General features: G+C 58.3%; 11 protein-coding genes across 11 annotated transcripts; 5 read left to right on the top strand and 6 right to left on the bottom strand.

The window, feature by feature from the left end:
- Positions 1-82: 82 nt before the first annotated feature.
- PSEUBRA_005275 (ISWI HAND domain protein) lies at positions 83-3,376 on the bottom strand (the record flags this gene model as incomplete). The annotated part of the gene is made up of 1 exon (XM_016438717.1): positions 83-3,376. The coding sequence occupies one exon, from the start codon at positions 3,374-3,376 to the stop codon at positions 83-85; it is 3,294 nt and encodes a 1,097-aa protein (XP_016290574.1).
- An 891-nt stretch (positions 3,377-4,267) lies between these two features.
- PSEUBRA_005274 (Tetrahydrofolate dehydrogenase/cyclohydrolase, catalytic domain protein) lies at positions 4,268-7,087 on the bottom strand (the record flags this gene model as incomplete). Its single annotated transcript, XM_016438723.2, has 3 exons — positions 4,268-5,934; positions 6,539-6,601; positions 7,081-7,087. 3 exons carry the CDS (start codon positions 7,085-7,087, stop codon positions 4,268-4,270), a joined length of 1,737 nt encoding a protein of 578 aa, XP_016290573.2.
- Positions 7,088-7,180: 93 nt separating this feature from the next.
- Positions 7,181-7,540, top strand: PSEUBRA_005273 (RNA recognition motif domain protein; the record flags this gene model as incomplete). Its single annotated transcript, XM_016438739.1, has 1 exon — positions 7,181-7,540. One exon carries the CDS (start codon positions 7,181-7,183, stop codon positions 7,538-7,540), a length of 360 nt encoding a protein of 119 aa, XP_016290572.1.
- A 689-nt stretch (positions 7,541-8,229) lies between these two features.
- On the top strand, positions 8,230-9,282 carry PSEUBRA_005272 (Glutathione S-transferase, N-terminal; the record flags this gene model as incomplete). The annotated part of the gene is made up of 1 exon (XM_016438741.1): positions 8,230-9,282. One exon carries the CDS (start codon positions 8,230-8,232, stop codon positions 9,280-9,282), a length of 1,053 nt encoding a protein of 350 aa, XP_016290571.1.
- Positions 9,283-9,736: 454 nt separating this feature from the next.
- PSEUBRA_005271 (Ribonuclease T2-like protein) lies at positions 9,737-10,555 on the top strand (the record flags this gene model as incomplete). The annotated part of the gene is made up of 1 exon (XM_016438743.1): positions 9,737-10,555. The coding sequence occupies one exon, from the start codon at positions 9,737-9,739 to the stop codon at positions 10,553-10,555; it is 819 nt and encodes a 272-aa protein (XP_016290570.1).
- A 71-nt stretch (positions 10,556-10,626) lies between these two features.
- Positions 10,627-13,184, bottom strand: PSEUBRA_005270 (Sec1-like protein; the record flags this gene model as incomplete). Its single annotated transcript, XM_016438721.1, has 2 exons — positions 10,627-12,413; positions 12,728-13,184. The coding sequence occupies 2 exons, from the start codon at positions 13,182-13,184 to the stop codon at positions 10,627-10,629; spliced, it is 2,244 nt and encodes a 747-aa protein (XP_016290569.1).
- A 676-nt stretch (positions 13,185-13,860) lies between these two features.
- Positions 13,861-16,323, top strand: PSEUBRA_005269 (Cysteinyl-tRNA synthetase/mycothiol ligase; the record flags this gene model as incomplete). Its single annotated transcript, XM_016438732.1, has 1 exon — positions 13,861-16,323. One exon carries the CDS (start codon positions 13,861-13,863, stop codon positions 16,321-16,323), a length of 2,463 nt encoding a protein of 820 aa, XP_016290568.1.
- A 67-nt stretch (positions 16,324-16,390) lies between these two features.
- PSEUBRA_005268 (Thiamine phosphate synthase) lies at positions 16,391-18,061 on the bottom strand (the record flags this gene model as incomplete). The annotated part of the gene is made up of 1 exon (XM_016438726.1): positions 16,391-18,061. One exon carries the CDS (start codon positions 18,059-18,061, stop codon positions 16,391-16,393), a length of 1,671 nt encoding a protein of 556 aa, XP_016290567.1.
- Positions 18,062-18,401: 340 nt separating this feature from the next.
- PSEUBRA_005267 (Major facilitator superfamily) lies at positions 18,402-19,985 on the bottom strand (the record flags this gene model as incomplete). Its single annotated transcript, XM_016438727.1, has 1 exon — positions 18,402-19,985. The coding sequence occupies one exon, from the start codon at positions 19,983-19,985 to the stop codon at positions 18,402-18,404; it is 1,584 nt and encodes a 527-aa protein (XP_016290566.1).
- Positions 19,986-21,113: 1,128 nt separating this feature from the next.
- On the top strand, positions 21,114-25,878 carry PSEUBRA_005266 (Protein of unknown function DUF3402; the record flags this gene model as incomplete). The annotated part of the gene is made up of 2 exons (XM_016438711.2): positions 21,114-21,148; positions 21,363-25,878. 2 exons carry the CDS (start codon positions 21,114-21,116, stop codon positions 25,876-25,878), a joined length of 4,551 nt encoding a protein of 1,516 aa, XP_016290565.2.
- A 198-nt stretch (positions 25,879-26,076) lies between these two features.
- PSEUBRA_005265 (Nuclear transport factor 2) lies at positions 26,077-26,887 on the bottom strand (the record flags this gene model as incomplete). The annotated part of the gene is made up of 4 exons (XM_016438701.2): positions 26,077-26,092; positions 26,182-26,375; positions 26,482-26,553; positions 26,807-26,887. The coding sequence occupies 4 exons, from the start codon at positions 26,885-26,887 to the stop codon at positions 26,077-26,079; spliced, it is 363 nt and encodes a 120-aa protein (XP_016290564.2).
- Positions 26,888-27,174: the final 287 nt, after the last annotated feature.

Genomic DNA, 27,174 nt, shown 5'->3' with positions numbered 1-27,174 from the left:
CACACGATCAAGCGCCTGGACTGAAAATTGACTGAGATTGCACGGAAAGACCACAAAGCACCCCTACCCTCCGGCCTCGGACTCACTTCTTCTTCTTCTTACTCGCTCCCACAGTCGGCGTACCCGCCCTGCTGCTCCCGGCATTGCTACCCGTATCCAACGCCTTCCTCTTCTTCCCCCCACCCTTACTATCTTCCTCCTCCATCTCCTTGAGCACCAACAACAACAACGTATTGCACCTCCTCTGCAGCTCCTGCGGCGTCCTACTCTTGATAAACCAATCAAACCTGAACCCATGCCAGAGCATCACATCCTTCTTGATCCGATCGTACGTATCCCCCTCACCCAACCCGTACTCGGCCAGCTTGACTAGCAGGAATCGATCCTCCTCCTCACTGTAGCTCTTGCCCTTGTTCTGGCCGTAGTGCATCTTGAGCTGCAGCAGCGGTTGACGGTACATATCCACTTTGCGTTTGAGCACGCTCTCCTGGTGTTGCTGCTTGGCGAGTTTGGATTCGCCCTCCTCGATCCGGGCTACCAGCTTGGCCGAGTCGGTCAGCTCGTCGATTCGATCCCAGAACACGCGCGAGTACTCCCGCACTTCCTTTTCGGTCTTCGACAGGTCCGGCATGTCGGCGGCGATGAGAGCGAAGGCTTTGCGACCGTAGCGCTCGCATCCACGGACGAAGATTTGGAACTCGCGTCGATTCCAGTTGCCGAAACCCTCGCTGGCTAGCTGCTCTTTCTCCTCGACCTCCTCCTCGGTCAGAGCCTCGGCGGTGTCGATGAGCTCCTGCTCGCGTTTGCGCTCCTCCTCGGCCTCGTCCGCCGTCTGCCCGTCAGACGGGTTGGCAGGGACGCGGTAGCCAATCGACCGCTGGTACGCCGCCGTCTCGCGCTCCTGCAGCTCCGCCAACCGGGCCGGGTAGAACTGGAAATCGTTGATGTTAATCTGCTTGGGCGCCCTCGGTGCCTTGGGCGCCGCAGGCTTCGGTCCAACCCGCATCGCATCGCGATAATAATTATCGATACTGTAGTTCGCCTTGCGCTCACGCTTGCTCGGCTCGATCCACAGCTGACCAATGGGTTTCCGCTCTGAAAAGTCGTTCCCCTCCCAGTTGTACACTGTGTCGGATTTGAAGTTGTTCAGATCGTCGAGATTGAGACCTTGGTACTTGGCCTGGATGGCTTGGGTGCGTTCTTCACCGCGCGAGATGATGTCGTCAATGTCGTCGTTGATCGACATGTCCTCTTTGGCCGAGATGATCTTTTCGGCGCCGTGCTGGATCATATCCACCAGGTCATCCTTGGACTGGGCGGCTTTGGCGGCTTGCTGGGCCCGGCCCTGCTGGATGACCAGCTGGTCGAGACGAAGCTTTTGAGCGGCACGGTCGAGGATGCGCTCCTCGATCGCATGCTCAGTGACGAACCGGAAGACGTACACCTGCTTGGTTTGACCGATGCGGTGCGCGCGGTCCATCGCCTGCAGATCGGCCTGCGGGTTCCAGTCCGAATCGAACAGGACGACAATGTCGGCCGTGGTGAGGTTGATACCGAGTCCACCGGCGCGCGTGGTGAGCAGGAAGATGAACTTTTCGCTGCCCGGCTTGTTGTACTCGTCGATGGCGGCGATCCGGTCCTCGTGCGCGGTACCACCGTCGATTCGACAGTACTTGTACTCGCGGAAAAGACAGTAGTCTTCGAGGATGTCGAGCATTCGACTCATTTGACTGAAAATCAGGACTCGAGAGCCCTTCTCCTTCATCTTGCGCAACATCTTGTCCAAGACCAGCATCTTGCCCGCGTTGTCGACGAGATGCTCGTCCGTGGTGAAAGGCGGTCCTGGCTCGGCACCGTCGAACAGGTACGGGTGATTACAGCACTTGCGCAGCTGCATGACAATGTTGAGCAGCCGCGTCTTGCCCTCCTTCTTGCCCGCACCGCCGTTGACCGCGTCAATGTCCTTCTCGAGGATGCTCTTGTACCACTTGCGCTGCATCTCGGTCAAGCCGACGAAGAGGTTGATCTCCTTCTTGGGCAGAAGCGACTTTTCCACATCCGCCTTGACGCGACGCAGCAGGAAGGGTCGAAGCACCTTGTGCAGCTGCTGCACCACCTGGTCCTGGTTCTCGTCGCCTTTGCCCTTGAACCACGACTCGAAGTCCTCCGAGTTGCTGAACACGTCGGGAAGCAGGAAGTTGAGCAACGACCACAGCTCCATCAGGTTGTTCTGCAGCGGCGTGCCGGTGATGAGCAGACGCGAGCGCGAATTGAATGCGCGGACGATCTGCGAGAGCATCGAGTCGACGTTCTTGATACGGTGCGCCTCGTCGATGACAATGTACTCCCACGAGAGCTTCTTGAGCGCGCTCTTCTCGCGAAGGCACATCTCGTAGGTCGTGATGAGCACGTCAAAGTCTTGCGGGAGGAGGTGGTTCTGGATGACGTTCTCGCGTTCCTCCTTCGAGCCCTTGAGGGTGACGACGTTGAAGCCGGGCACCCAGCGCTGGAACTCGCGGTACCAGTTGTCGAGCGTCGACTTGGGTACTACGACGAGATGGAAACCGGGGGTGTCGCGGAAGTCGCGGAGGTAGCCGAGGAACGAGATGGTCTGCAGCGTCTTGCCCAGCCCCATCTCATCGGCAAGGATACCGTTGATACCATTGTGGTACAACGAGATCATCCAGTTGAGACCCTGCACCTGGTAGTCGCGCATCTTGCCGCCCTTGACGTACGCCGGCGACTCGTTGAACACGAAGCTCTCCTCCTCGTCTCCATCCTTGAGCAGCTCCTCGTCCTCCTCCTTCTCCGTCTTTCTGCGACGGTTGTCCCCGCCCTTCTTGGACTTCTTCGAGCTCGCCTGCTGCGACTCCTCAAGCATCTTGGCAAATTCTTCATCGCGCTCCTTCTTGATGTCGATAAAGTGCTGGAAGAGCTCCGTCTGGCCGAGCAAGTACGAGAATCGCTTCATGCTGTCGGCGAGCTTGGACTTGGCCATCTCCTCGCGCTTGCTGTCGAGCGTCTCGTTCTGCGCCGCCTTGACGGCTCGTTCCTGCTTGCGTGCCGCAGCACGCTCATTCTTTTCGCGCTCCTTTTCGAGCTGGCGAGGCGTCTTGGAGGGCGAAGACATGGAGACGTCACCGTCATCGTCGAGCTGGTCAGCGTCTTCGTCGTCCGAGTCGACGGCACGCTTGTTGGGGGGTGTCTGGGCTCGAGAGACGGAAGCGGAGGCTGTGGGCGCACGACTGAGGTCAGCCGAGACGGGGATGTAGTCCGAGAGCTTGTCCTGGTCTTCCCAGTTCTTGGCATCGCGCATCGCGGGTGGGAGGGCCGACGGCTTGAGGTGGCCGTTGGTGCCGTTGGAAGCGTCTGTCATGATGGGCGAAACGGGCTGTCAGGAGATGTTCGAGAAAGAGCGCTACGTATACGCGAGTACGCAGGCGGTAGACAGTCCCAACTTGCTCAAGCTGCCACGACGTTGGTAGGAGCAGCACGCGAGATGACGACCGGGGCTTTTGTCGATGTAGTCCGAGAGCGTTAGTGCGCTGAAACGAGTGGAGGGCTGAGCAGAAGAGGAGGCAACGAAAGAATGGTGGGGAGCGCCAGAGGGTACTGCGGTTTGGTGCTTGGACACGGTCGTGTGCGTGGGCCGCTACGTAAAGAATGAAAGGTGAGAAAGAAGGAAGGTGGGTCGAGGTGATGGAGAAGAGAGTGATGGTGTGAGAAGAAGAAGAGATAAGATGCTTATGCTCAGCTCAGCTGCAAGTTCTGAAATGAATACGCGCAGAGAGACAACGCGCGATGAGGAGGGCCTTGTCTCGGATCTTCTTGCTGCTGCAGCGCACAAGGCTCCAAGAGCAGGAGAGCATCAAGAGCCTCAGTCCAAACGTCACTTAGGGCACAGAAATTCTTCCCGGCCGTGTCCGCCTGAAATTTCTGGATCGCGAACGCGTCTTGCTGCTGCCCTTCTCGGGCTCATGAACACGGTCAGCTCCTCGATGAGCGTGAGTCGAATCTCACACTGCCTAGCCTGAGCGGAGACGACGCGATGGCCACCTGTCGGCAGGCGTCCGCTCCATTCCGGACGAAAGCTTCTGCTCTGGTGTGCTGATGCCTCCTCCCATGCTGATCCCCTTTCACTTTCCTTTGTTTGTGCAATCGCTTCATGTCTCCTACAGGTGGGCACAGATTGGCAAATCATTAGACACGTCGTTGTATTGATGGTGTTGATGATGACTGCGACAAGGAGCAAACGTTCGCGGCACCTCTACTTGGAGGGACCTTCAGACAGCTCCCGGTACTCTACCAGACGGAGCAGATTCCTCTGGAGCATGGCAATCGTCGTCTTGCCGATGGCTGGCAAGTACATCGACGCACGCGTCCTTACATCTGGCTTGAAATTCTTCTCGCTGGAAAAGTTGACGCACACCGCACCGGGCTTGATCCAGTCGGTCTCGATCTTGTAGTTGGCCGAAGGCACACCCGAGATGACGACGTCCGAGGCACGGATGCACTCTTCCGCCGTCATGTTGCAGTTGCGCACCACGTGGTGTGGTCGAAGCTGCGAGGCAGTGTTCTGAGCGTGCGCCTTCTTGACAATCTCGGATCGTGCGCGGCCCTGAGGTTCGGAGGAGGGCTCGACGGCACGCTTGTTAAACTCTTGGATCGAGTCAATGTCGACCGAGTAGACTTTGGCACCGTCGTTGGAGAGCAGCGCGGCGAGAGGACGGCCGACGACCTCGGACCTGTTGACCACCGTGATGGTTTTGCCGAACAGTCGGTCGCCGTAGGGCAATTCGCGGTCGTAGACGCCCACAGCTTCGAGACACTTGACCATGGCCAAGGGTGTGCATGGCAAGATCGACTTGGCCATGCCGGGTGGCACCTGCTCGGCATCGAGCGCCTCACGAGTAGCGCGCTCTTCAGGAAGCTCGCGTGTCGTGCCAGGGGCGTTGCCGAGCTTTGAGGGCGAGATCCATCGCACATTGTGGTACATGTTCCAGCAGTAGCTGAAGTGCAGACCTTCTACATCCTTGCGTGGGTCCACAATTTGCTGGAGGTAAGTGTCTTGGCGACCAAAGAAGATGGGGTAGTACACCATGATGCCGTGCACGCTCTCGTCTGCATTGGCAGCAATGATGAGGTCTTCCACGTCGGCCTCGAGGTCAAAGTCGGGCGCGGTGCCCTTGTGGTCCTCCTCCTTGACCTCGACCGAGTCGTCCCAAGTCTTCCAGATCTCGAACTCGATGCCGACGGCCTCGCACGCTTTGCGCGTCCATTCCGAGTAGGCTACGCTAGGAGGACTGGGCGTGGGGAGAATACCGACAAGCTTGGGCCTGGACTTGCCCTGGTCAACACGTGCCTGGATGGCCTCCTTGATGGCATCCTGGAAAGGAGCAGCGATGCCGGATGCCTGGACGAGCTTTCCGGGGTTCTCGGCGGAAGGCGTGGAGCCGGACTGCGAGGTGTGCTGGACGACGGGCTCGGACATGCTGCTTGCCACACCGCGAAGGACGTCGTTGGGATGTATGGGACGGAACGAGGTGGCTTGACGATCAAAAGCGTGAGCGAGATCCGAGGCGGAAAGCTGGTAGCTGTTCTCGAAGTCGCAAATGGTTGCGCGATGGAAGGTGTCGAGCAGAGCGTTGAATTGCGCTTTGCGATGGGAGCGGACGTGTGAGGGCTCACGGAAGGCGTTGTTGCTTCGGAGCCGAGGGGTCAGAGGCAGTGCCGAGACGGAGGAAGAAGCCGAGCTCGAGGCGGTGAAAGACGAGAAGCTTTCGGACGAAGATGCCGATCGGAGCGACGGAGGGCGAGCTAGCTTGTCGAGCAATGAATTGAGGCGAGAGAGGTCGAGCGGTTCAGGATCTGACTTGGCGCTGAGTCGACCAGAGCAGTGGAAAGCTGCGTTGCGTCTAGGTAGACTGCCGCGAACTGACAAGGGCACGGAAACAGGTGCAGAGAAAGATGCAGTGGATGAGAGGACCATGTCAGTGATCGTGCGGCGTGAAGCGTGAGCAGCGAGCAGCATTGCAGACAAAGAGGGCTGTCCAAAGCAGTGTTGGCAGCAGCAGATCGGGTCGAGCTAGCGACGTGGAAGACGCAAAGGATGCGATGCTTGCCAAAGCAGTGCAAGCGTGTTGACCGAGGCGGCGAAAGCGCAGTGCTGCCGATTTCGGGTGCTGAGCTGACGTGCGAGTGACGCGAAGTATTGTCTGTGAAGCCGAAGTGATGACTGGGAGACCAGAGAGGCCGCTCGTCACGTCGAGGCTGATGGGCGAGAGCCTGTTGACGTGAAAAGAGGGCGCCTTCATGTGGGAGCAGTGTCGAGGAGGCAGTGTGACCTTGGAGGCCATGATGACTATGGCCGATGCTGCTGCTGCCAAGGCCGTCGGAACGTTACCCGGAATGGGACCGATGCTCGTGTTTCGAGAGCTTCGACCGATAAGCTCAGCCGGGACCATTGGACCGCCTCGTCCACTCTGCTGCTGGACCGCGAGCAAGTCAGGTATGTCGCCATGGCGCTTCTTCCACTTACCTGTTTCGACGAAAGGTGATCTTGGTTTCACCGAAGCTGCTGCTGCTGCTCGTGACGAGGAGGCTAGGCCGGCTCGAATCGGATGAGGAGACGGAATGGTGGGCAATGCGTGGTCACTGGATGAGAGTAGCAAGAGTAGGAGTTGCTCCAAGCTTCACCTCGAAGGGCCTCAGAAAACCTAAAACTGTGACTTCGCGAAGAAAAAAAATTGAATCTTGATAAGAAAAAGCTTCGCAATCGCTATCTCGAGGGAAGGTCTGGCTTCGCTTAGCGCCCAACCTGTCAAGCACTCCAAGGGTCTCCGTCAACATCCTACCTGCTCCCGCCGATTCGCAGACGGTGACTATAGCTTCGCGCAGAGCATTCAGACCACATGCGTCAAGACAAATGCAGCTTCTCATTGCCTCATCGAAAAGCTGCTGAGCACAACGGAAGGCCCGTCGGTTGATTCCGATTTTGCTCGGCGGTCATCGATGTTGCGCTGGTTTTTGCGGAAGTCGGATTTCGACTTTGCGCTGCTGCGCATCTTCGAGCTCACTCACTCTTCATTTCAGTGTTCATCCTGTCATCTTCACATAGCTCCTCGATCCACCTCACTGCTCATCAAAGAGCGCCGACGGATTCGATCGATGGCGACACGGCATGGCTAGCCACTCTTCCGCCGGTGCTGCGCGACAGCACAGTCGCATTCTCTTTGTCAAGAACCTCAACTACAACACCACCGGTGCCGACTTGTATCAGGTCTTTGGTCGATACGGAGCCATTCGTCAAGTACGACTCGGAGATGGGACAGGCACGAAGGGCACAGCCTACGTCGTCTACGAGGAGATGGCCGATGCAAAGCGCGCACTCGACAACCTCAACGGATTTCATCTCAACGAACGCTACATCGTCGTGCTGTACCACATGCCCGCACGCTTGGCCGCAAAGGCCGACCTCGCAAGGAGAGAGGCTGAGCTGGCCGACCTCAAGGCACTTCACAATATCGTCGATGAGGCATGAAGATGGAGTTTCGCTTCTGCATCCATGCCATATGAACCACGGTCGACTGCATGATCCGCCAATGATGCCGCCACCATCGCCAACAGCCAGTACTTGATCAAGGCATGTTGCTTCTCGCACACCTAGCAGCTGGCGGAAAAGCTGCGGCCATGGTTCAATCGTGCCAACACACGACTGTCCCCCTCTCTTAAGGTCCTTTCCGGCCACGCACTCATTGCAACCCCATTGTAATTGTATCTTTCCATCCGCAATCGCGTCGATTCGCCCCACCAACCCACATGCAGCACCGCGTCCTTCGGTTCTGTCGGATCCTCATTGGATCGTACCAAGGCATGGTTCTTCCTGCATACGCTCCATATCTCGGAGCGCCTTTTGAGAGGCTGACCACAGCATAGCATGTTGAAGCGACCACGGCGAAGCTTCCGAATCGCCGATTTGCTTCCAAATTCCCGCGCAGGCCAAGGTCAAGCGGCGTTTGGTGCTTCTCGGCTATTCAGAAGAACCCTCTTTTGTTTGCCTTACGCGGGGTCGAACGAGTAACCGACTCGCCGGGTAGCTTCTGACCGGCTCTCAGCTCACCCTGACTTCTGCTTGCCGGCCGTCCCCACATCTTCTTCCTTTCGGTGCTCCTTCCATCCTTCCATCCTCCTTCACACTTGAACACATCGACCCCACGAACCACTGACAAAATGGCGACCGCCCAGCCCAACAACCGCGTCATCGTCTACGGCTACGCCGCCTCGCCCTTCTACCAGAAGATCACCTTTCTGCTGGACCACTATGGTGTCGAATGGACCCTCGTCGATGTGCCACCTGTGATGCCGCGACCCATGCTGTCCAAGCTGCTGGGCATCACCTACCGTCGTATTCCTGTGGTCTTCATCGACGGTCAAGCGTACATCGACACGACGGCTGCGTCTCTTGCCCTGGAACGAGCCTTCGGTGGCGCATCGACCAACAAGTCGCTCCTCCGTCAGTTCCCGGCGCTGCAAATGCAGCTCGCGGTCAACTGGGCGGAGAGCAGCATGTTCCGCCTCGGCGCCGGTCACCTCTACAACGCGCCGCTCAACGAGACTTTTGTCAAGGACCGCAAGTCTTTCATGCCCGGCAGCTCCTTTGACTCGGAATCGATGAAGGCCAAGGTGCCCTTTGTGAGGTCTCAGCTGACCGCCAACTTGGAAGCCATCGAGAGCCATCTCAAGGAGCAAAATGGCAAGTTCTTGTTCGGCGATTCGATCCAGTACCTGGACGTCAGTCTGTACACGCCGATGAACTGGGTGCAGACGCAGCTACGAACGGGCGAGGACCTCCTGCCTACCGTGAGCGCCAAGAACCCGACCCAGGACTGGAGCAAGTACCCCTTCCCACGAACGCTCACCTGGATGGCAGCCGTGCGGGAGTACCTGGCGCAGCACAAGATCAAGCCCGTCAAGCTGACCGCCGAGCAAGGCGCAGAGGTGATCCTCAAGCAGGCCGAGCAGGGCAGTCAGCAGGCGGAGAGCGCGCTCAGCATCAGCAAGGATGACGCGCTCGTCAAGGCCGGCTGGTTCAGCGGCGAGAAGGGTCAGACGGTCAGCGTTACGCCGGTCGACACGGGCCGAGTACCCCAGGTCGGCCAGCTGGTCGGGTTGGACGGCGCCAGCGTCACCATCAAGGTCAAGACCGAGGGCGGCAAGTCATTGCTTGCGACGTTCCCAAGGATCAACTTTGACATTCGCGCCCAGGACAGCGCTAAGCTCTGAATGTCGCTTTGCTGACATGTAAAGCTAGGAGGACGTGGTGGAAGGTACGAAACTATAGAAAAGGACGACGAGCTCATCGGCTAACTCCGCCGCGCACAGTACATCATGACAAGACTCGCGTTCGACATTCCTCCTATAGGTGATACTTGCTCGCAAAGCTGAAGGAAGCATCTGAATTGTGAAACGTAATCGCGATGAGGTTGAGACCAGACCCAATGCCGTCCGAGACCGCCCGTATGATTGAGGCTTTCAGAGAGAGTGCGTGCGTGCTAGACCCGGTGGACGCGTTTCTGCGCACGGATGCGGGTTCATAGCTTGTGTGTTGGACCCTGAAAGTGCTGCGCCAGGCAGGGGCTGATGCTATTGTACCCTAATCAGTCCGGTTGCCTGACTCTCACCTGTCATCCGACCACCACTCCTTCATCTGCGTATCATCTTCACCCACTCGCCCACGATGCATATCCTGACGTCCCTCAGCGTGGCCACTAGCCTCTTGACACTAGCAACTGCAGCCACGCTCCCGCAAACGCCCTTCACCGTCTCCTCGAACAGCTCCCTGGACACCTGTCTTTCGTGCGCCACCTCTCCCAGCTGCCCCCTCGATCCGTGTCTCACCAACACGCCTGGTGGCCTGCTGCTCCTCACCCAGTTCTGGGACTATTCTCCCGCGATCGGCCCCTCTGACTCGTGGACGATCCACGGTTTGTGGCCGGACACCTGTTCGGGCGGCTACGATTCCGACTGCGATCCCTCGCGCAACACCAACAACATCGCCTCGATCCTGCGCTCCTCCTCCCACCCCAAAGCGGCGTCGACGCTGGATACGATGAACCAGTACTGGCTCGCACTCAATGGCAACGATGCCCAACTCTGGTCGCACGAGTGGAACAAGCACGGTACGTGCGTCTCCACCCTCGCCCCCTCGTGCTACTCGCCCTCTTCCCAGGCGTACACGCAGGGCGAAGACGTCGTCGACTTTTTCACCACCACCGTCGACCTCTTTCATCAGTACAACGTGTTCCAAGCTCTAGAGGAAGCGGGTATCACTCCAAGCTACAACAAGCGCTACACCCTCGAACAGCTGCATCAGGCAACACGGGCCAAGTGGGGCAAAGAGGCCAGCTTCAAATGCCGAAACGGCGCACTGAACGAGGCTTGGGTGTACTTTCACACCCAAGGCAGAAGCACCACTGCAGACGCCTTCGTACTGAGCGATCCGCTGAGGGGCAACAACCGATGTCCCACACAGGGCATCCGATATCTGCCCAAGTAGACCACACGATGGACGATACAAATACAATTTTGATGCGAAACGCGTAGAGATGGGTATACGAGTGAATGTGGCTAGATGGGTGTCTCGGCGAGATCGCGAATCATCTTGTTTCCGTTAATAGTGTTGGTAGTAGCGACGACGAAGCGTCTGTTGCGCGTTTGGGCGTTCATGTACCTCAGCGCGGCGAGTTCGGTATACGTGGCGCCGCCGAGGAAGAACACGAGGGTGGTGGTCACCGCATCTGGATCCGTTGGTGGCATCAGCGCTGGACCTCCCTCGGTGGATGCATTGGGACGCTGAATCTCGTCTACGGTCGCACCGGGTAGCTGGTGAACTGCATCCTCAAAGCCGCGCCATCCGACAATGGGGTGTGCGCGCGGCTTGACGTTTTTCGTCGGTCTCGGATCGCGTGTGATGTCGAGCAACGCTTCCTTCTGCGCTACCGCTTGCACCAGTCGCACCGAGAGCGGCGCATAGCCAGAGTAGACGTACGAGATGTCTGCGGGAGCCCGTTCGTCGACGTCGTCGTTGATGAGACGCAGACTCTTGCGAACCGAAGCAAAGCCTCCCCTTCCACCCTCTTCGGCCGTCCCGCGCGTATCCGCATCGGCAGCACCCGCGGTGGAACCACCGACGACGCTTGATAGCAACCCACCACCGGTCCCACCCACAGCAGGTCCAGCAGCAGCCCGCGTCAACAACCCCACCTTCTGCAGCGCCAACAACAACGGCAAATGCTGATACCCATACGTCTGCAAAATCTCCCTTTTCACATACTCCAAATTCTTCGCCTTGATCCCCCCCGCGACACTGCCGAGCCCAACAACGCTGGTGAGGCACAACAACCTCAGCACGCCCACCAACTCGCGCTCCTCATTGATCATGTCCTCGATCGCCGCGTACTGCGATGTCAAGTCGAGACCCGCCACCGAGTTCTGTTGGATCTCGAGCATGCGGTTGAACTCTTCGCGGGCGGTCCACTCCATGATCTTCTCCGTAAGGCCAGTATGAAGACGTAGGGAGGCGTGTTCGGATTGAAGCCCGCCGAGTTTGCCTACGAAGGCACGGATTTGGGAGACCGTCTTGGCCGCGTGTCGTCCTTCGTAGTCTTGGTTGAGGCGCTTGGCTGCTTTGTGCAGACGGTCGCCCACGACGGCGAAGTTGAGATTGCGGATCTCGGCGAAGAGTAGGTCGGTTTGCGGATCGAGCCGGTGCTTGCGCTTCTTGGGCGTTGAGGTCATTTGGAGAGGGGTGCCGCTGCCGGAGGCGTGAGGATGACCGCCGACACCGGGTGTCTGCGATTGACCAGTGAGCAAGGCGGGATCCACCTCGACGTGACCGTTGCTGATGCCGACGACTTCGTCGAGAAGGCCTTCGTAGGTGAGCTGGGTGCACAGCGGTGTGGCATAGTCCACGGCTCGGTCGATGATGATCAGGCTATCGATGAGCTGACTCGGCGTAGTGAGGGCTGGACTGGACGGATCCGATGCCAAGTGTTCCCGTCTTTGACGTATCAACAGATCCGCTAACCGACGTGCTAGAGCGCCTTTCCCAAGAATGCGAGGGAAGAGCCCGTAAGCATGCTGGAGCGTCATCAATGCCTGTGCGGAGCGGAAGATGGGAGTGTGATCGCCATCGCAGTAGATCTTCTTCCAGGCTGCGTCATCTTCGAGGCTGATAAGGTCGTTGTCGAGCGGAACGAACTCGAGTCCGAAGTCGAGGAGCGAGACGTCGGACAGCACGGCTTCCTGGTCGAGGAATTGCAGACACGGCTCGGTTCGATGGGGCACGAACGAGATGGTATATGTGTGCTGCAGGGGCGACGTGGGCCGGACGCTTCGATCGGCACGAAGGTGTTCTGGGCGGTGCCGTGCGAAGAAAGCCAAGGTGAGATCGTATCGATGTCAGCTCGATGGTTCCCGCGATGAGAGAAGAATGGGAAGAAAGAAGGGAAATGTCGCCTCCCGGCACAACCCCGCATCTGTGGAAGCAATAGCAGAGCGGGGTTGTATAAGGAAGGGGCTTCGTTGGGAGCATCCTTGTCAGGAAGATCTCCTCGTTCTTTGGACATTGACTGACCGTATGCCTATCGTTGGAGAGATCTAGTAGGCTCGGCTAATTTAGTCCAGACAGGGGAAAGGGGAAGGGAAGGGATTGAGGGCGAGAACATACCAGCAATGGCTTTCATCCACTTGATCTCTGGACGGCAGATGTAGACGACCGACTTTGTGGGAGCGTTGACGCTTTTGAGGCCTGCTTTCGTTTGCGATTGCGAATGGCTGGCGTCGGTCTTCGTGACGAAGGCAGCCGATGCCGGCTCGAGCCAGAACATCTTTTCGACGCCGTGCTGCTTGAGACTGGATACATCGGCGACGAGGCCGAGAGGACCGGCAAGCGAAGGATCGAGCATGAGCGTCTTGGCCTCTTTGATGGTGTCGAGTGTTGACATGAGACCGCGACGTGCCAAGTCGGTGAGAATACGGGTGTCGAGTCCGTCCCATGGTTCTGGTATTGGCTGCGCCGTGTCTACAGAAGGACCAGCAGCAGAGTTGGAGCGCGAGGATGTGCTTGCTGCACCCGATGCTGGGCCAGGGCCAGCCTGGCGTGTGGCAGTCGCTGCTGAAGCCATCTCGACGAGATACTTGATGCGGAATGTCTTCTGTCACGACCTCCTCCCGCTTGCTTTGCTCCTAATGTGCTGATGCCGCAACCTGATCCAGAAGTTCGTCTTGTGGGCGGGAGGAGGTCGACGAGCTTCAGGCAAGAGGTGAAGCTGGATCAGCAGCGAGGTTTGCCCACTCGATGGGTGTTTGCGGTAGAGAAGAGCTTTGCCAGAGCCCCTGCGACTTGGCGCGTGTGATTGGTCAAAGGGAGGATGTCGTCAACCAATCATGGATGAGGACCAACGTTCGTCGACAAAGCGGTTTGTGCGTTGGCTAGAATTTTCAGACTGTCAGATCGTTGTTGTTGCTGGTCGATCAAAATTGACCGACTCCCGAGTCACTGCGCAGAAGCACACAGCGCAGAAAGGAAGATTCGCTGGACCAGACCAACACCTCTTTCTTGCCTTCCCACACAAACCCTCATCATTAGCAGGTCAAGCTCGGTCCTCGGTCCTATCACGACGACACCGCATGTCGATATACAGGTCCAGCTTGCAACGCCTCCGATCCTTCTCTTCTCTTGCCGCTCCTTTTGCACACCACAAGACCATTTCTCTGGCGCCCACATCGCTTCCAAGCAACCCTTTCCGTCTCTCCGTATCAGTGCGCCAGCTCAGCTGCGCCAGCAAGTCCAACCGCATCATGGCGGCCACACAACCTGAGACATCGTCGTCCGGTGCTGCCTCCGCAACCAAGATCTCGCAGCCAGAATGGCAGCTCCCTCAAAAGCAGGTGCCTGAGCCTGAGCTCAAAATGTACAACTCGCTCACTCGCACCAAGACACCCTTCGTCCCCAAGAAAGGCCGCACCGTCACCTGGTACAACTGCGGTCCTACCGTCTATGATGCAAGTCACATGGGTCACGCCCGTAACTATGTCACACAAGACATCATCCGTCGTATCCTGCGCGACTACCTCGGCTACGACGTCCATTTTGTCATGAACATCACCGACGTCGACGACAAGATCATCATCAAGGCGCGTCACTCCTACCTCATCAAGCAGTTCCGATCGCAGCACCCCCAGCTCACCAAGCCGCTCCTTGCTACCGTTCAAGACGCGTGGTCGGCCTACTTTGCCAAGAATCTCGAGCGTTTCGCGCCTCCGGTTCCACCTCAAGAGCAGAAGGATGGACTCGTTGACGAAGCGAACAAGGCGCGAGCCGGCGAAGCGGGCTTCGAAGAGGTGTCTCGACTGCGTCAAGACGCTGCTTGGCTCAAAGCCGCCTCCGAGAAGGAGCCCAAGTTCAGCATGTGGTTCGCTGCCCTCGACAAGTCGCGTCAGGCTCAGGTTGCCGCTGCCATGTCGCTTGCCGCCGCAGATACATCGAGCGAAGCCGCGTCCAACCTCATAGATGCGTCCGAAGACGTCCTTGCCGCTCACCTTGACAAGCAGTTCGGTAGCACCGTGACCGACCCAAGCGTCTTCCGCGATACCGCTGCCTATTGGGAAGCCGAATACTTCAACGACATGAAGCGACTCCACGTCGAGCCTCCCACCACGCTCACCCGCGTCAGCGAATACGTGCCGGAGATCGTGACCTTCGTTCAACAGATCATCGACCGCGGCTACGCATACGCCGAAGGTCTTGACCAAGACAAGAAGAACGTCTGGTTCGACACGCGCGCCTTCGATGGTGCCAAAGCTTCGGACGGCAGCTTCGAGCACTCGTATGCAAAACTTCAGCCTTGGTCCAAGGGAAACCGGGAGCTGCTCGAGGAAGGCGAGGGCTCGCTGTCCACCTCGACCGCTGCCACCGCCGGCAAGCGCGCCGCATCCGACTTTGCACTGTGGAAGTCCTCCAAGCCGGGCGAGCCAGCCTGGCCATCCCCTTGGGGTCCCGGTCGTCCCGGCTGGCACATCGAGTGCTCGGTCATGGGCTCCGCCGTCCTCGGCGAAACCATGGACATCCACTCCGGCGGCGTCGACCTCATGTTCCCGCACCACGACAACGAGATCGCCCAGTCCGAGGCGCATCACGGTTGCCGCCAGTGGGTCAACTACTTCCTCCACACGGGCCATCTTCACATTGAGGGCCTCAAGATGTCCAAGTCGCTCAAGAACTTTATCTCGATCGACGAAGCGCTCGAAAGGTTTACGGCGAGGCAGCTGCGCATGTCGTTCCTGCTGCAGCCGTGGGCGGGTCGGATGGATTTCAAGCAGTCCGCCTTGGGCGAGGTCAAGAATGCCGAGAGTGCGTTCAACAACTTTTTCGTGGGCGTGAAGGCGAAGGTTGCTCAAGCGAAGGCGTTGGGTGAGGCGTGGTCCGATGGTCATCATCATTATGGCGAAGGGGAGAGGGGGTTGATGGCCACGCTGGAGACGAGTCAGCATGCGTTTAGGGAGGCCATGTGCGATTCGTTTGACACACCAAAAGGTATGGAGATTCTGTTGGATTTGGTGAGCAAAGCCAACATCTACGAGAAGAGCCACGAGAAGAGGTCGGACGTCAACATTGGTGTTCTCACCGCCGTCGCTCGATACGTCGGGGATATGCTCAAGATGCTTGGTCTGGGCGAAGGAGGTGCGCTGTCTGCGAGCCAGGAGATCGGCTGGGGCACAGCGGACGAGTCTATGGATGGAGCTGGAGCTGCCAACAAGGAGGAGCTGCTCATGCCGTACCTTCAAGCGCTGAGCAACTTCCGCGATGCGGTGCGCAACCTAGCCCGCAGCTCCGCTCCCGCCTCCGAGTATCTGAAGCTCTCGGACGCGTTGCGGGACAACGATCTGGTGGACCTCGGCATCTCGCTCGAAGACACCGAGGACGGCAAGGCGCTGGTCAAGCTCGTCCCCGCCGCCCAGCTTCAGGCTGCGCGAAGGGAAAAGGAGGCTGCTGCAGCGGAGAAGGCGGCACGCAAAGCACAGGCCGCCGAACAGGCGAGACTCAAAAGGCTGGAGAACCTGGAAAAGGGCAGAACGGCACCGGAACAGATGTTCAGGACCGAGGAGTACAGCGAGTGGGACGAGCGCGGTTTGCCCGTCAAGGACAAGGAGGGCGCAGAACTCGCCAAGAAGAGAAGGAAGAACCTCGACAAGGACTACGAGAAGCAGACCAAGCTGCATAAGGAGTTCCTCGAGGCCAGGGAGAAAGGCGAGATTCAGTAGACTTCGCGCAGAATGCAGTAATGCAGTAATTGAGATGGCATATGTTTCACGAGTGGGGAAGTGATGCTCAGGACGAGACGACCTCGATTTTGGCATACTTGAGGATGTCTTCTGCGGACACGGCGGCGAGTTCGTCCTGCAGAGCTGGGATGAACGTTCCCGGTCCGCGAACGTCGTCTCTGACGGCCGCCTTTTCGCTTGCGATTGTCATGGCCAACAAACCTGTCAGGGCGCCGACGAGCAGATCCACGTTGCCGTGTGCGACTAGGGTGTTGCCCAGCGACGTCACGTCCTCGTTCTTGGACTTGGCCAAGTTGCATGCGGCTGCGAGGCCTGCCCCAACGGTGACACCTAGCGCGCAGCCCGACCCCGTGATAGCTCCCAACAACGGGTGTCCATTGTCGCTGGTGATGACCGTCTGTCCATCCGTCAAATAATCCTTCTTCCCACTCAGCAGCACCAAACACCTCTCCCTCTTCGCAAGCCCCAACACCAGTCCTACCGGATCCTTAAGCTGTCCACTCCCCGAATCGACCCCTCGACTCCTCACCTCATCCCCCTTGCCCGCGATACTGGCCAACTCCGCCGCGTTTCCCTTCAACAACGTCACTTGCGTAGCGTTCAACAGCCCCCTCACCACATCCTTCCTAAATTGCGTCGCACCCCCACCGACCGGATCGAGCACCACCGGCTTGCGATTCGCATTCGCACTCCTACCCGCAACAAGCATGCCCTCGCGACTCGCCGGAGAAATCGTACCGATATTCAACACCAAAGCGCCCACCGCGAGGGAGAGATCCGCCGCCTCGGACGCTTCGTGCGACATGATGGGCGAGGAGGAGAAGGCGAGCGCGAGATTGGCCGACATGGTGGAGGAGACGTGCGAGGTGATGGTCTGAATCAGCGGTGGTCCGTGGATGGAGGTTCGGTGGAAGGTGAGCAGCTCCGCTGCCGAGGTCTTGTACCACTCTGCATCCCTGATGGGGTGGGAAGGGAGGGCGAAGGCGGATGCGACCCCGCCGTTGGACGCAGACGAGGAGAGGCCTGTTTTGAAGGAGCGCACGATATCGCCCAGCTCCGCCGCCGCAACGTCCGAGTCGGTACGACCGACGATGGCGCTTATCACAGCAATCCCATCCGGAGCATTGCTCTCACTTGTCGCACCAAACAACGTCCTAGCTGCCGTCCTCTGGTTCAAACCGCCGATCAGGACGCATGGCAACCGCCTACCCTCCTTCTTCAGTTCCGCTACGATGCGCTGTGCCCCCGAACAACCAATCACCTTGTCCTCTGTGATGCCCGCCTTGCTCTGCGTCCCATAGCACGGGCCGACACCCGCATAGTCTGCGTGCCCCTCTTCGCGTGCGATCCGCGCCTGGTCGATCGTCTTGACCGAGATACCCAGCAGCCGGTTGGGTCCGAGAATGCGTCGAGCGACCGAGACGGGGATATCCTCCTGCCCAATGTGCAGCCCTACTCGTTCCGGGAGGGACAGGCACACGGACAGGTTGTCGTTGATCAGCATCGGTACGTTGTAGCGGTCGCAGATGGCAAGTGACTTTTGGGCGATCGTGAGGAAGTCGGATGTTTCGGTGTCTTTCTCTCGGATTTGGACGACGGTCACGTTGCCCTGGGAGAGGCAGAGCTCGAGAGAGGCGTAGTAGTCGACACCCGGTGGGAGGAGCTCCCGCCCTGTAACGAGGTAGACCGAGTAGTCGATGGCTGGCTTGCTCGTCATTGTTGATGTTGAGAGGTGGGAGGTAGGGAGAGGAAGGCTTCGGTGAACTCGGTCAACTCTCTTGAGAAGATTATGCAAACCGTGGATCGGCAATGCAGCATCGTCCGTGCGAACCGAAGGAATTTTTGTGTGGATGTCAGATTGAGGTGACTCGCCTCGTCGCTGCGGTCCGGTCGAGCGGAACAGAAGTCACACAGTCGCGGGCAACATTTCGCACACGAGTTGCAGAACGGGTCCTGTCAATCGGTCGTCTCTTCGAGTCAGACGTGCTGTGGTGTGTCTATCGAGATCGATTGAAGTGACTAAAAGTACAAGATGATTGCAGGATTCTATGCTGAGATCATACGTGGGTGAACTGGCTGTTGGCTCGGATCTTCTTTCCGTACTTGTAGAACACGAATGGTACTGGGATCATGAGCACGTTGAGCCCTGCCAAGAACGCCGATGCTCCCGCTGGTGTCATGCCGTCGTACATCTGTTTTGCGAACAAAGGAAATGCCGCCGCCCACGAGCTTCTGCAGAACGAATTGGCGGCCATGGCGCTTGCTGCGACGGGTCGATAGGCATGCGTTGTGTAGGTGAACACGGAAGTGAAGATGTTGCTGATGCCGAAGCCAAAGACGACGGTGCCGAGGATGGGCACGATCCAGTGGATGGACGGGTAGGTGGTGAAGGCGAACCAGAACATGCCGATGGGGAGGCAGATGGCTCCCACCATCGCAACGGGTAGCCTGAACTCGGGTTCAGCGACGCCGTTGCCTTTCGTCTCGACGAGTCGTGTATAATGCCGTGCCCAAAAGGGCATGCAGAGGACGGCGATGATCATGCCGATGCCAATGCCGAGGAACGACAAACCGACCTCTTGCAGGTTGAAGCCGTGCCTCTCGAATACAATCGGAAAAGCGACGAAGAAGAGGTAAAGGATGCCGAGCAACAATGCTGACCAGAGACACAGCAACAGAAGCATGACTTCTTTGACGAGCAGCTCGAAAGGTCGAGTGGTCGAGGTGACAATGGTCTTGACGAGCGACTTGCCCGCAATGACATGCTCGTGTTCCGCATACAGCTCTTGGTTGCCGGTTTCCTTGCGCAGCCGCTTGGCTCGGGAGGTGAGCAGGGCGGGCGCGTAGGTTTCAGGACCAAAGAAGAAGAGGATGGCGAGCATGACAGAAGACCAGATGTTGATGGTCCAAAAGGTCCACCTCCAGTTTGTGTGCTGGTTGATGAAGCCACTCAGCAGAGGACCAAAGACGGGACCAAGGAAGGGACCGTTGGTGTAGATGGACATGGGTACAAAGATGTCGCTCGCCAGGAAGATGTCCGAGACGGACCCTCCTGCCACGCTAAGGAAGGCAGATCCGCAAAAACCGGTAAGAAAGCGGAAGATGAGGAAGACGGCCAGGTTGTTGGCGAACGAGACGGGCAGGCCGAGCAGGGTGAATGCTGTGTAGGAGACGATGTAGACGGGACGTCGTCCGTAGAACTCGGAAAGAGGTCCGAGCAGCATGGGTCCGATGCCGAGACCAATGACAAAAAGGGAGAGACCGAGAATGGCGACGACGCGCGAAACGTGGAACTCGTCCTGGATGCCCTGATAGGCATTGCTGATGATGGAAGAGGTGTTGGTGACGCAGAAAGCGCACGCCGTCACTACGAACAGCAGCATGACCTTGCGAGGATAGGTCCAGTTGAGAGGGTTATCGGGATCGTCGTCTGTCCACGTGACGAGGTTGGGATCGCGCTTCTCTTGGGCAGCATCCTTGTTCTGAGGCGAGTCATGACTGTTGTGCCCCTCTTTGTTGTCTCCCTGTTCCAGCTTTGATGCGCTTGCCTGGGACTTGTTTGGTGAGGCGCCAGAACGAGAAGGAGAGGCAGCCCGCGAGCTGGTGCTGGCACGAGCCGTTGCGGTTCCAGTTTCCGACATGCTGGTGCGTTGCGAATGTATCGCTGATGTGTCCATCGCGATCAAGGGCGCCGTCGGAGGATTCGACTGGGCAAAGATGATGGTGGTGGCGAGCAAAGTTGGAGGAGACCAGCTCCCCGTCTACCCAGTAGGAACGCAAGCTAAACAGCGTAAGGGGACCGCGGCAACGGATCGTTGGACGTTGCCGAAAAGTTAGCACCAAGGAGCACCTCGGCAAGAGGAGCGACAAAAGAAAGTGTTGAAGGCAGACCGGTTTAGGAAGGCACTCTGTGTCGTAGCGCCGGTGATTTGCAAACCCAGTGGATGACGAAAGGAACTCGCGGCTACCAAAAGGGTATGCAAAAATTCACGATTTCGCAAAAGCCGTGATTTTCGCCGGCGGGAGCCCAAGGCGAAGCTAGTTGAGGTAAGGTGCCAAGATGGAGCAGCAGATGTCGATGAAGCTTCGAGCTTGACTAAAAGATGGAGAATCAAGGGAGGATGGTCATTGACGATGTGCGACAGAGGCAAGGTAGAGCGAAGAGGATGTTGTCAAGATTCAGGAAGATCCAAGAAGGGTTGGTATGCTACTTATACTCAGCCCGTCTCAAAGCTTGCGTCTGTGCAACTGGTACCGCAAGAAGAAACAAGGCCGATTCTCAGCACTGTATGGACGGTTCTTCGGCAAGGGTGTGCTCAGCCGCCTTGTACCATGTCGGACAACTGCCCGCCCGCCCAATTGAAATCCAGCCGAACTATGCTCGTGATTGACTACGCCTGGGGGGACAAGGTGACACACACTGTGAATCCTCTTCATCCGCATGTCCGAGCCCGCGCTTTCTGGCTGCATTGACCGTCAAGACCGGATCATCCGTCGTCAAGGTGCGGACTTGGCCGAGCCAACAACGCGACGTTCAATAGTGGTATGAGGGAGGTGCACCATCCACCGCGTGCAATTTTGCCGAGCTTCCGACGATGCGGATCGAATCTCCCGATCTGGGAATGTGCACACACAGCTATCGGGTCGACGCGTTCAGGGATGTGACAGCTTGAGAAGCACAGACACACACGAAAGCATGAGAATTGTGATCTCTGAGAAGTGGACAAGCAACATGCTGCACAACTACGCTAGCATCACCCTTTGCTTGCATGCTGGCTGCTCCTGACCTCTCCAACAGACTACAGTAGTTTTGCTCAGCTGATACCCTCGAAGACTCTTTAGCTCAGCCTCCCAACTGTCAGGCACGCTTCGAATTCACTCCCACCTCTCACCAAGCTTTCCTTAACGACCTTCGTCCCCTCTCTGGTGCGCTGCCTTCAACGAGCGCCAGAGCCATCGCCGTGCATCATTCATCCTCCTCCTTCCAACCCGCTCAACATCCCCACTCGTCGTCGCAGAACGCAAAGCGCCAACCTGCAAGACGCGCTCAATTGTCGCATCAACCTCTCCTCCTTCACTCCCGCCAACTCGAATCAGCCATCGCATAGCAGAAGTCAAAGCGCTTCCTCCTTCACCTCCTCCGGTGTCGACGCCGCCAGCAGCAGCAGCTATCCACCGCCGTCAGCTGTCAGAAGCTCGCTTGTCGACGACATTGTCAGCACAGGCCAGAATCCTGCCCTGCGCAAAGTCCTCTTCCGGCTAGGCTCCACACAGTCGTCGGATCTCGCTGCCGCTGCTGCTGCTGCTGCCAGTGCAAGCTCGCTTTCAACTTCAGCACCGGCTTCGATCCAGTCCGGTGGGAGCTCAGCAATCGGCGAGCACACTTCTTCCCAGAACGCTGGCGGTGCTGCCGATACTGCTGCCGTTGCCGAGGGCGGACCCGCATCGCAGACCGAAACGCAATCGAATCCGCGTGCCCAACCCTTTGCAGGCAGCTTGTCCTTCCGTCAACACCTCGAGCGAAGTCAGGCCCAGCTGCAAGATACGCCAGCCATGACGACTCCATCGAATCAGCCACAAGGCCAAGCCGGCCAACAAGCGCAATCTCAAGCAGGAGGCCCCCTCGACTCGGTCACTCTCGGCCAGCTTCGCAATCTCATTGTCATCGACAAACCCAAGTCTCGACAGTATGACTTTCCCATCAACGCCGACGCCGACGCCATGCAGAATGAGATCGACGAGTTCTACTCCTACGTCGAAGTTCCTCAGACCGCCGAGAACCGCGCCGCTTGGGAAGAATGGTGTGCGCTGCCTGCGCATCGGCGAAACGCCAGCTATTCGTCCGCAGGCCCCGATTCAGCGACAGAAGACATGGAATCACTCGGCTTAGGCCTTAACTTGAACGATGCAGGCACCAGCTCAGTCAGGACGGACAGGAGACCCAGCTTGACTGAGCCTCTGCTGGGCGAATGGACGACTCTCGGTAGCGCTACCCGTCGGCGCATCCTCCAATCCTTGCTTTCCACGCTCGAAGTTCGCGATCCCGAAGCACGCTTCCGCGCTTCGCGTGCCCTTCTCTATCTGCTCCAGGGCGCCTTTGCCGATACTGCAGGGCCAGAACATCAATTGCACTGGCTCCTCGAAAACGCACGCACCGTTCGGTCCCTCGGCGGTCTCGGCGAAATCTACTCGGCTGTCAAGCTGGCAAGCTGGAAACACGACTACCTCAGTTCGCTTCCTGATCACATTCCATCCCACGAGCCCAGCCAAGCAGGTCATCACGGTCCCGCCAACGCTCCCCTTCTCACACCAGAGGCCAAGCTCGAGTACCTCGACGAGATCAATCTCGAGCTTGCCCTTCACTTTGCACAGCTCTACTCGCTTCTCGAGAGCTCCAGAGGCGAAGACGAATGGGGCGACGAGCTCATGAGTCTCGATCCTCCTCTTCCCATCTTCCTCTTTGGCTTGGTCGCTTCTCTGCGCGAGAAGAGTGCCAAGGGCTACCCCGTCAAGAAGCTCTTGCTTCTGCTATGGAAGTCGCTGCTTTCGTGCTTCGGCGGTATGAAGGAGGTTGAGCGCTGCAAGCTCCTCGCTCGTGAGATCGAAGGATTGGGACCCATCGACAGATCGGCAAAACGGAACGTGCTCAAGTCGGATCCTCTCGACTTTCAAGATTTCCAGCACGAGATCTCGGTCAAATATCCAACATTCGAGCCGCCAAAGCGTCAGGACAACGACCTTCCCCTCGACAAGCTAGCCAGCGCGATCCATCCCATTCCGGCCCGCAAGCCTTTCAGCAACAACATTGACGGCTCCGGCGGCGGGTATCCCGGCGGTCCTCAGCAGGGACCCAACGGCATGCTGCCCGGCACCCCCGCGCCATCTCCACCACCATCGCCCAAACCGAACAAGGCCAAGTACCAGACGGACCAGACGCGACCCTTCATCTTTCCCTACAGTCGGCAGGTGCACGGACCGGGTCGACTCGTGCCGCGCAGCATCGATGAAGCCTCCAAGCTGTACTCCGAGCACATGCACGTCAGTCTGGAGTTGTGGCAGACATGGCGCGTACGCGAGCAATGCATCCAGGAAGAGAGCGGCGTAGGAAGCGCAGCCGATGGTACGCGTATTGGCCTTGGGGTGAAGCAGGCTGCGTCCAAGGCATACGTCAACCGCACCGATGCTGCTTCCTCTTCGCAAGGCAGTCGCAGCCCCGTCAGCTCCGAAGCATTCCCTTCCAGGGGCGCATCGGAGCGCACCTTCAAAGTCAAGGGCGAAGCCACGTACGAGCACCTCGTCGAGATCGAAGAAGACATCGAGGCGGAATTGCGTGCGGTCGAGGGGGACCACATGTTGGCAGCGCTCGACAACCCTCGTTACACAGAGCTGATCGATCAGCTAGCGCAGAAGCGAGCCGACGTACGTCGCTTGCAGCGTGTCGACCAGCTCTACCGCGCCGTGCTTCCGCAGCTCCAGTCTTCGGTCATCGTCCTCCTTAAGCTCTTGCTGGCGACCGTCACCTCGATCAACACCAACTCAGCACACGCTGCCGCCATTGCCGAGGGCGCTGCTATTGACGAAGCGCCGCCTCCGACGCTCGAAGATGTCGACGTTGCACGCCATCGCGAGATCTTGACGAAAGCCGTCTCGGCCATTCTGCTGTTGTGTCTCAAGTGGTTCAAGGCAAGCCACGTCATGAAGTTCAACTATCTGTCTCAGGTACTGGTCGACAGCAACGTTCTCCTCCTCATCCTCAAGATCTTTGGTCTGCAAGAGATCGCACACGGTGTCAAGACCAAGAACGAAGCAGAGAATTTCCGATTCTTCAACTACTGCTACCTCAACGGTGGTCGCGAAGCACGCGGTTCCCGAGCGGAAGACTCGCTCATGTCTCGGCACAACATCATCGGGCCTGTCGCCATCAACCCCGGAACCACCTCGCCGCCGCCAGGAAAGGTGACGACCATGCCGGATGGAACCGAAATCGAAGTAGTCAGCGACTACTCGTGGCGCAACTTTTTCTCGAGCATCAACTTCACCCGGATCCTGCAGAAGCTCACCAAGCGCAAGGTGCACAGGATCTTGCTGCTGGTGCAGTACAAGAGTTCGGCGATCCTCAAGCGATCGTTGAAGGTGCCGCACCAGGGACTGGAGCTATACGTCTTGAAGGTGATCAAGAGTCAGATCCCATTCTGCGGCAGGAAATGGCGTCAGAGCAACATGCGCGTCATCACCAGCATCTACCTCAACTGCAGGCCCGATCTCCGAGACGAGTGGCTGAGCGGCTCGGACGTCGAGGCGGATGTCGAGGACTCGTTGCCGCAGGAGCAAGCGCTCCGATCGCTGGTCAAGTTCTACAACAACACGCGATTTGGACCGCCCCCTAGAGCGAGCCACACTCACGGCGAGGGCCACGCTCACAAGCGAACTATCAGCACTAGCGTCGATCGACATCAGCAGGAGCAGGCGACCCAGTCGGTCATTCACCAGCAGCAACCAGGCCAGCAGCAGCAGCCAGGCCAGCAGCAGCCAGGCCCGCCGTCTCAACCAGGGCAGACACCGCAAGACGCCTCACAGCAGCGAGCAGCGAACGGCGATGGTAGCAACGAGCCTTCATCGAACCCAGCCATGCTTTCGCCAACACGCAATCACAACGGTCCCTCGTTCTTCGAGAGCGATGTGCTGCCGCCACTGCGCAGATCGCACCAGACCTCGGCGCCAGGCGGATACATACCCGACGACGTGGTCGACGGCTACCTCGACACGTACGAGGATGTGCTCGGCGAGGTGTTTGGCGAGAACGTCTTTTACCCGTCCGAGAACGAGACCTCCTCTGGCGATGGTCCCACCATGCACGAGGATGGCGACGTCAACGCGCCCGGTTCGGGCTGGAGCTCTGGCAAGTGGGGGTTGACTCAACAGGGATCCTCCACCGCCTGGGCTCGTCTGGGCGAGATCCTCGGCGAGACGGTCACCGACTCAGACGCCTCGAGTATCGACTCTCGCTCCGGTCCCGGCTCGGTCTCGAGCTCGGTCACCGATGACGAAGGCGAAGAAGGGCGGGATGAGAATCGCAACGATTGGGAGCACCTGTCGCCGAAAGAGATGCGGTATTTGACTTCGGGCGTTCTCTCGCCTTCGTCGCCATCGCCGATCCCGTTGCACGGGGGCAAGCAGCCTTCGCCGCTGCAGTCGCCGTTGATGTCGCCTTCGGGTGGGTCGGCGCTCGACACCTCTCCCGGGTCGCCCATCCGACCGTTCACCATCAGCGGCGTCGCATCCACAGGCGGAGGCAGCAGACCGGGCAGCAGACGCAACAGCAGGAGCAACTCGGAAAGCAGCCCCCTCCGTCCAGTGCTGACGGACTGGAAGAACGACGACGAACTCGACTCGCTCGACATGCTAGCGCAGGCAGAGGCGAGGAGGGAGCAGGAGAACCAGGAGGAGGAAGAGGAGGAAGGAGAGGCGCCGCTGCCGCTGCAGCATAGGAAGGCGGGAGGGATCGATGAGGTCGAGCACATTTTCGGCACGTGAGGCAGGGTGTGGGGGAATGTGAAGCTCATTGGCCCTTTTGTCAGCGTTTGGCGTGTGGATGTCTGAGTGAGCTCGCTATGGATCATCGTGTGGAGCTGAGTTGCGAAGCAACAATTGGACCACAGACCCACGTCACAGACTCGGCTCTGCAAGCGATTGTTCAAAAGAGTGGTATTGGATCTACACCTCTACTTTCGCTTAACCGTAGTTGAGGCTGTTCGAAAGCACACAGGGAACACACAGAACTGTCAGCAACTTGTCCCAGTCTCCTGAAAGTCCTGCCTCACTGAGGCCGCTGCTTACCGGAAGATATCGTTGAAGACGTAGAAAGAGCCGTTTTCGGGGTTCAACGTGAAGGTCTGGGAGAACTTGAGCGGTTGAGGGCCGTCGTCGACGGCGAGCGTGCCGGTGACGAGGACGACGAGGCTGTTGCCGTCGCCCGTGGGTTGGGCGTCGCGCGTCTCGACCTTGTGTTGCACCTTTTGGAACGGCAGTCCCTACAATTGCCCAACGTTTCATGGCGTTCCGGTTACGAGTGAGAGAAGAGAGAGTAAGTCAAGAGCAAACGGAGGAAAGGGAGGAAGGGAGGGAGGGCGAACGTACCGTGAGCTTCTCGACGATGGCTTGCGCACCCTGCACTTGCGAGCCTTCGAAGGTCAGCATCGAGTTGCCGCGCTGCGAGTGGGTCGAGAGATCGTACGTTGCCGTCAGAGGATCCCGTTATTGCGATGGAAAGAGGGAGCAAAGTTAAACGTCAGCATCTAACCATCGTCCGCATCTGTCTACCCCCCAAAACCACCCATCATCTTCCACTGCCAAACAAGGCATCGTCCCCACGCCATCACAGCTCATCACGAGCTTCCATCCCTCCCCTTAGCCGGCTTCCCCGACATCCCCTCCTCCAACATCCTCTCGGCGAGAAACATACGTAAAGGTTGACCAGCTGATTACGATCAGCGTCGAACGTCGAGTAGTAAAAGTCGGTGAACTGCTGTGCGATCTGCTCCATGGTGGGCAACGTCCTTGTCGAGGTGATTGGATGATGTGGTGGAGAGAAGATGGTTAGAGGCGAAGAGCAACACTTTTTTGCCGATGCCCGCACAGGACACCTCGAGATTTTCGGGGCAAAGGGTGTTAGAGTGGAGCCTTTGGGGACTCGATCACGACCCGTGCGGCTCGCTGCACGCAGAGGGGTTTTCGTGACCTTGCTTTTCCGTGTTGGTTTTCTCCGCGTTTCTCAAAAGCACACACACAGTTCTTGCAAACGCATGCTCTGGTGCAAGTATGGACATTCAA

This window comes from Kalmanozyma brasiliensis, assembly GCF_000497045.1.
Source record: "Kalmanozyma brasiliensis GHG001 unplaced genomic scaffold PSEUBRA_SCAF5, whole genome shotgun sequence".
In the NCBI taxonomy this organism is placed as follows: Eukaryota; Fungi; Basidiomycota; class Ustilaginomycetes; order Ustilaginales; genus Kalmanozyma; species Kalmanozyma brasiliensis.
Note: the sequence above shows the minus strand (reverse complement) of the source record. Positions and strands in the feature narration are given on the sequence as shown.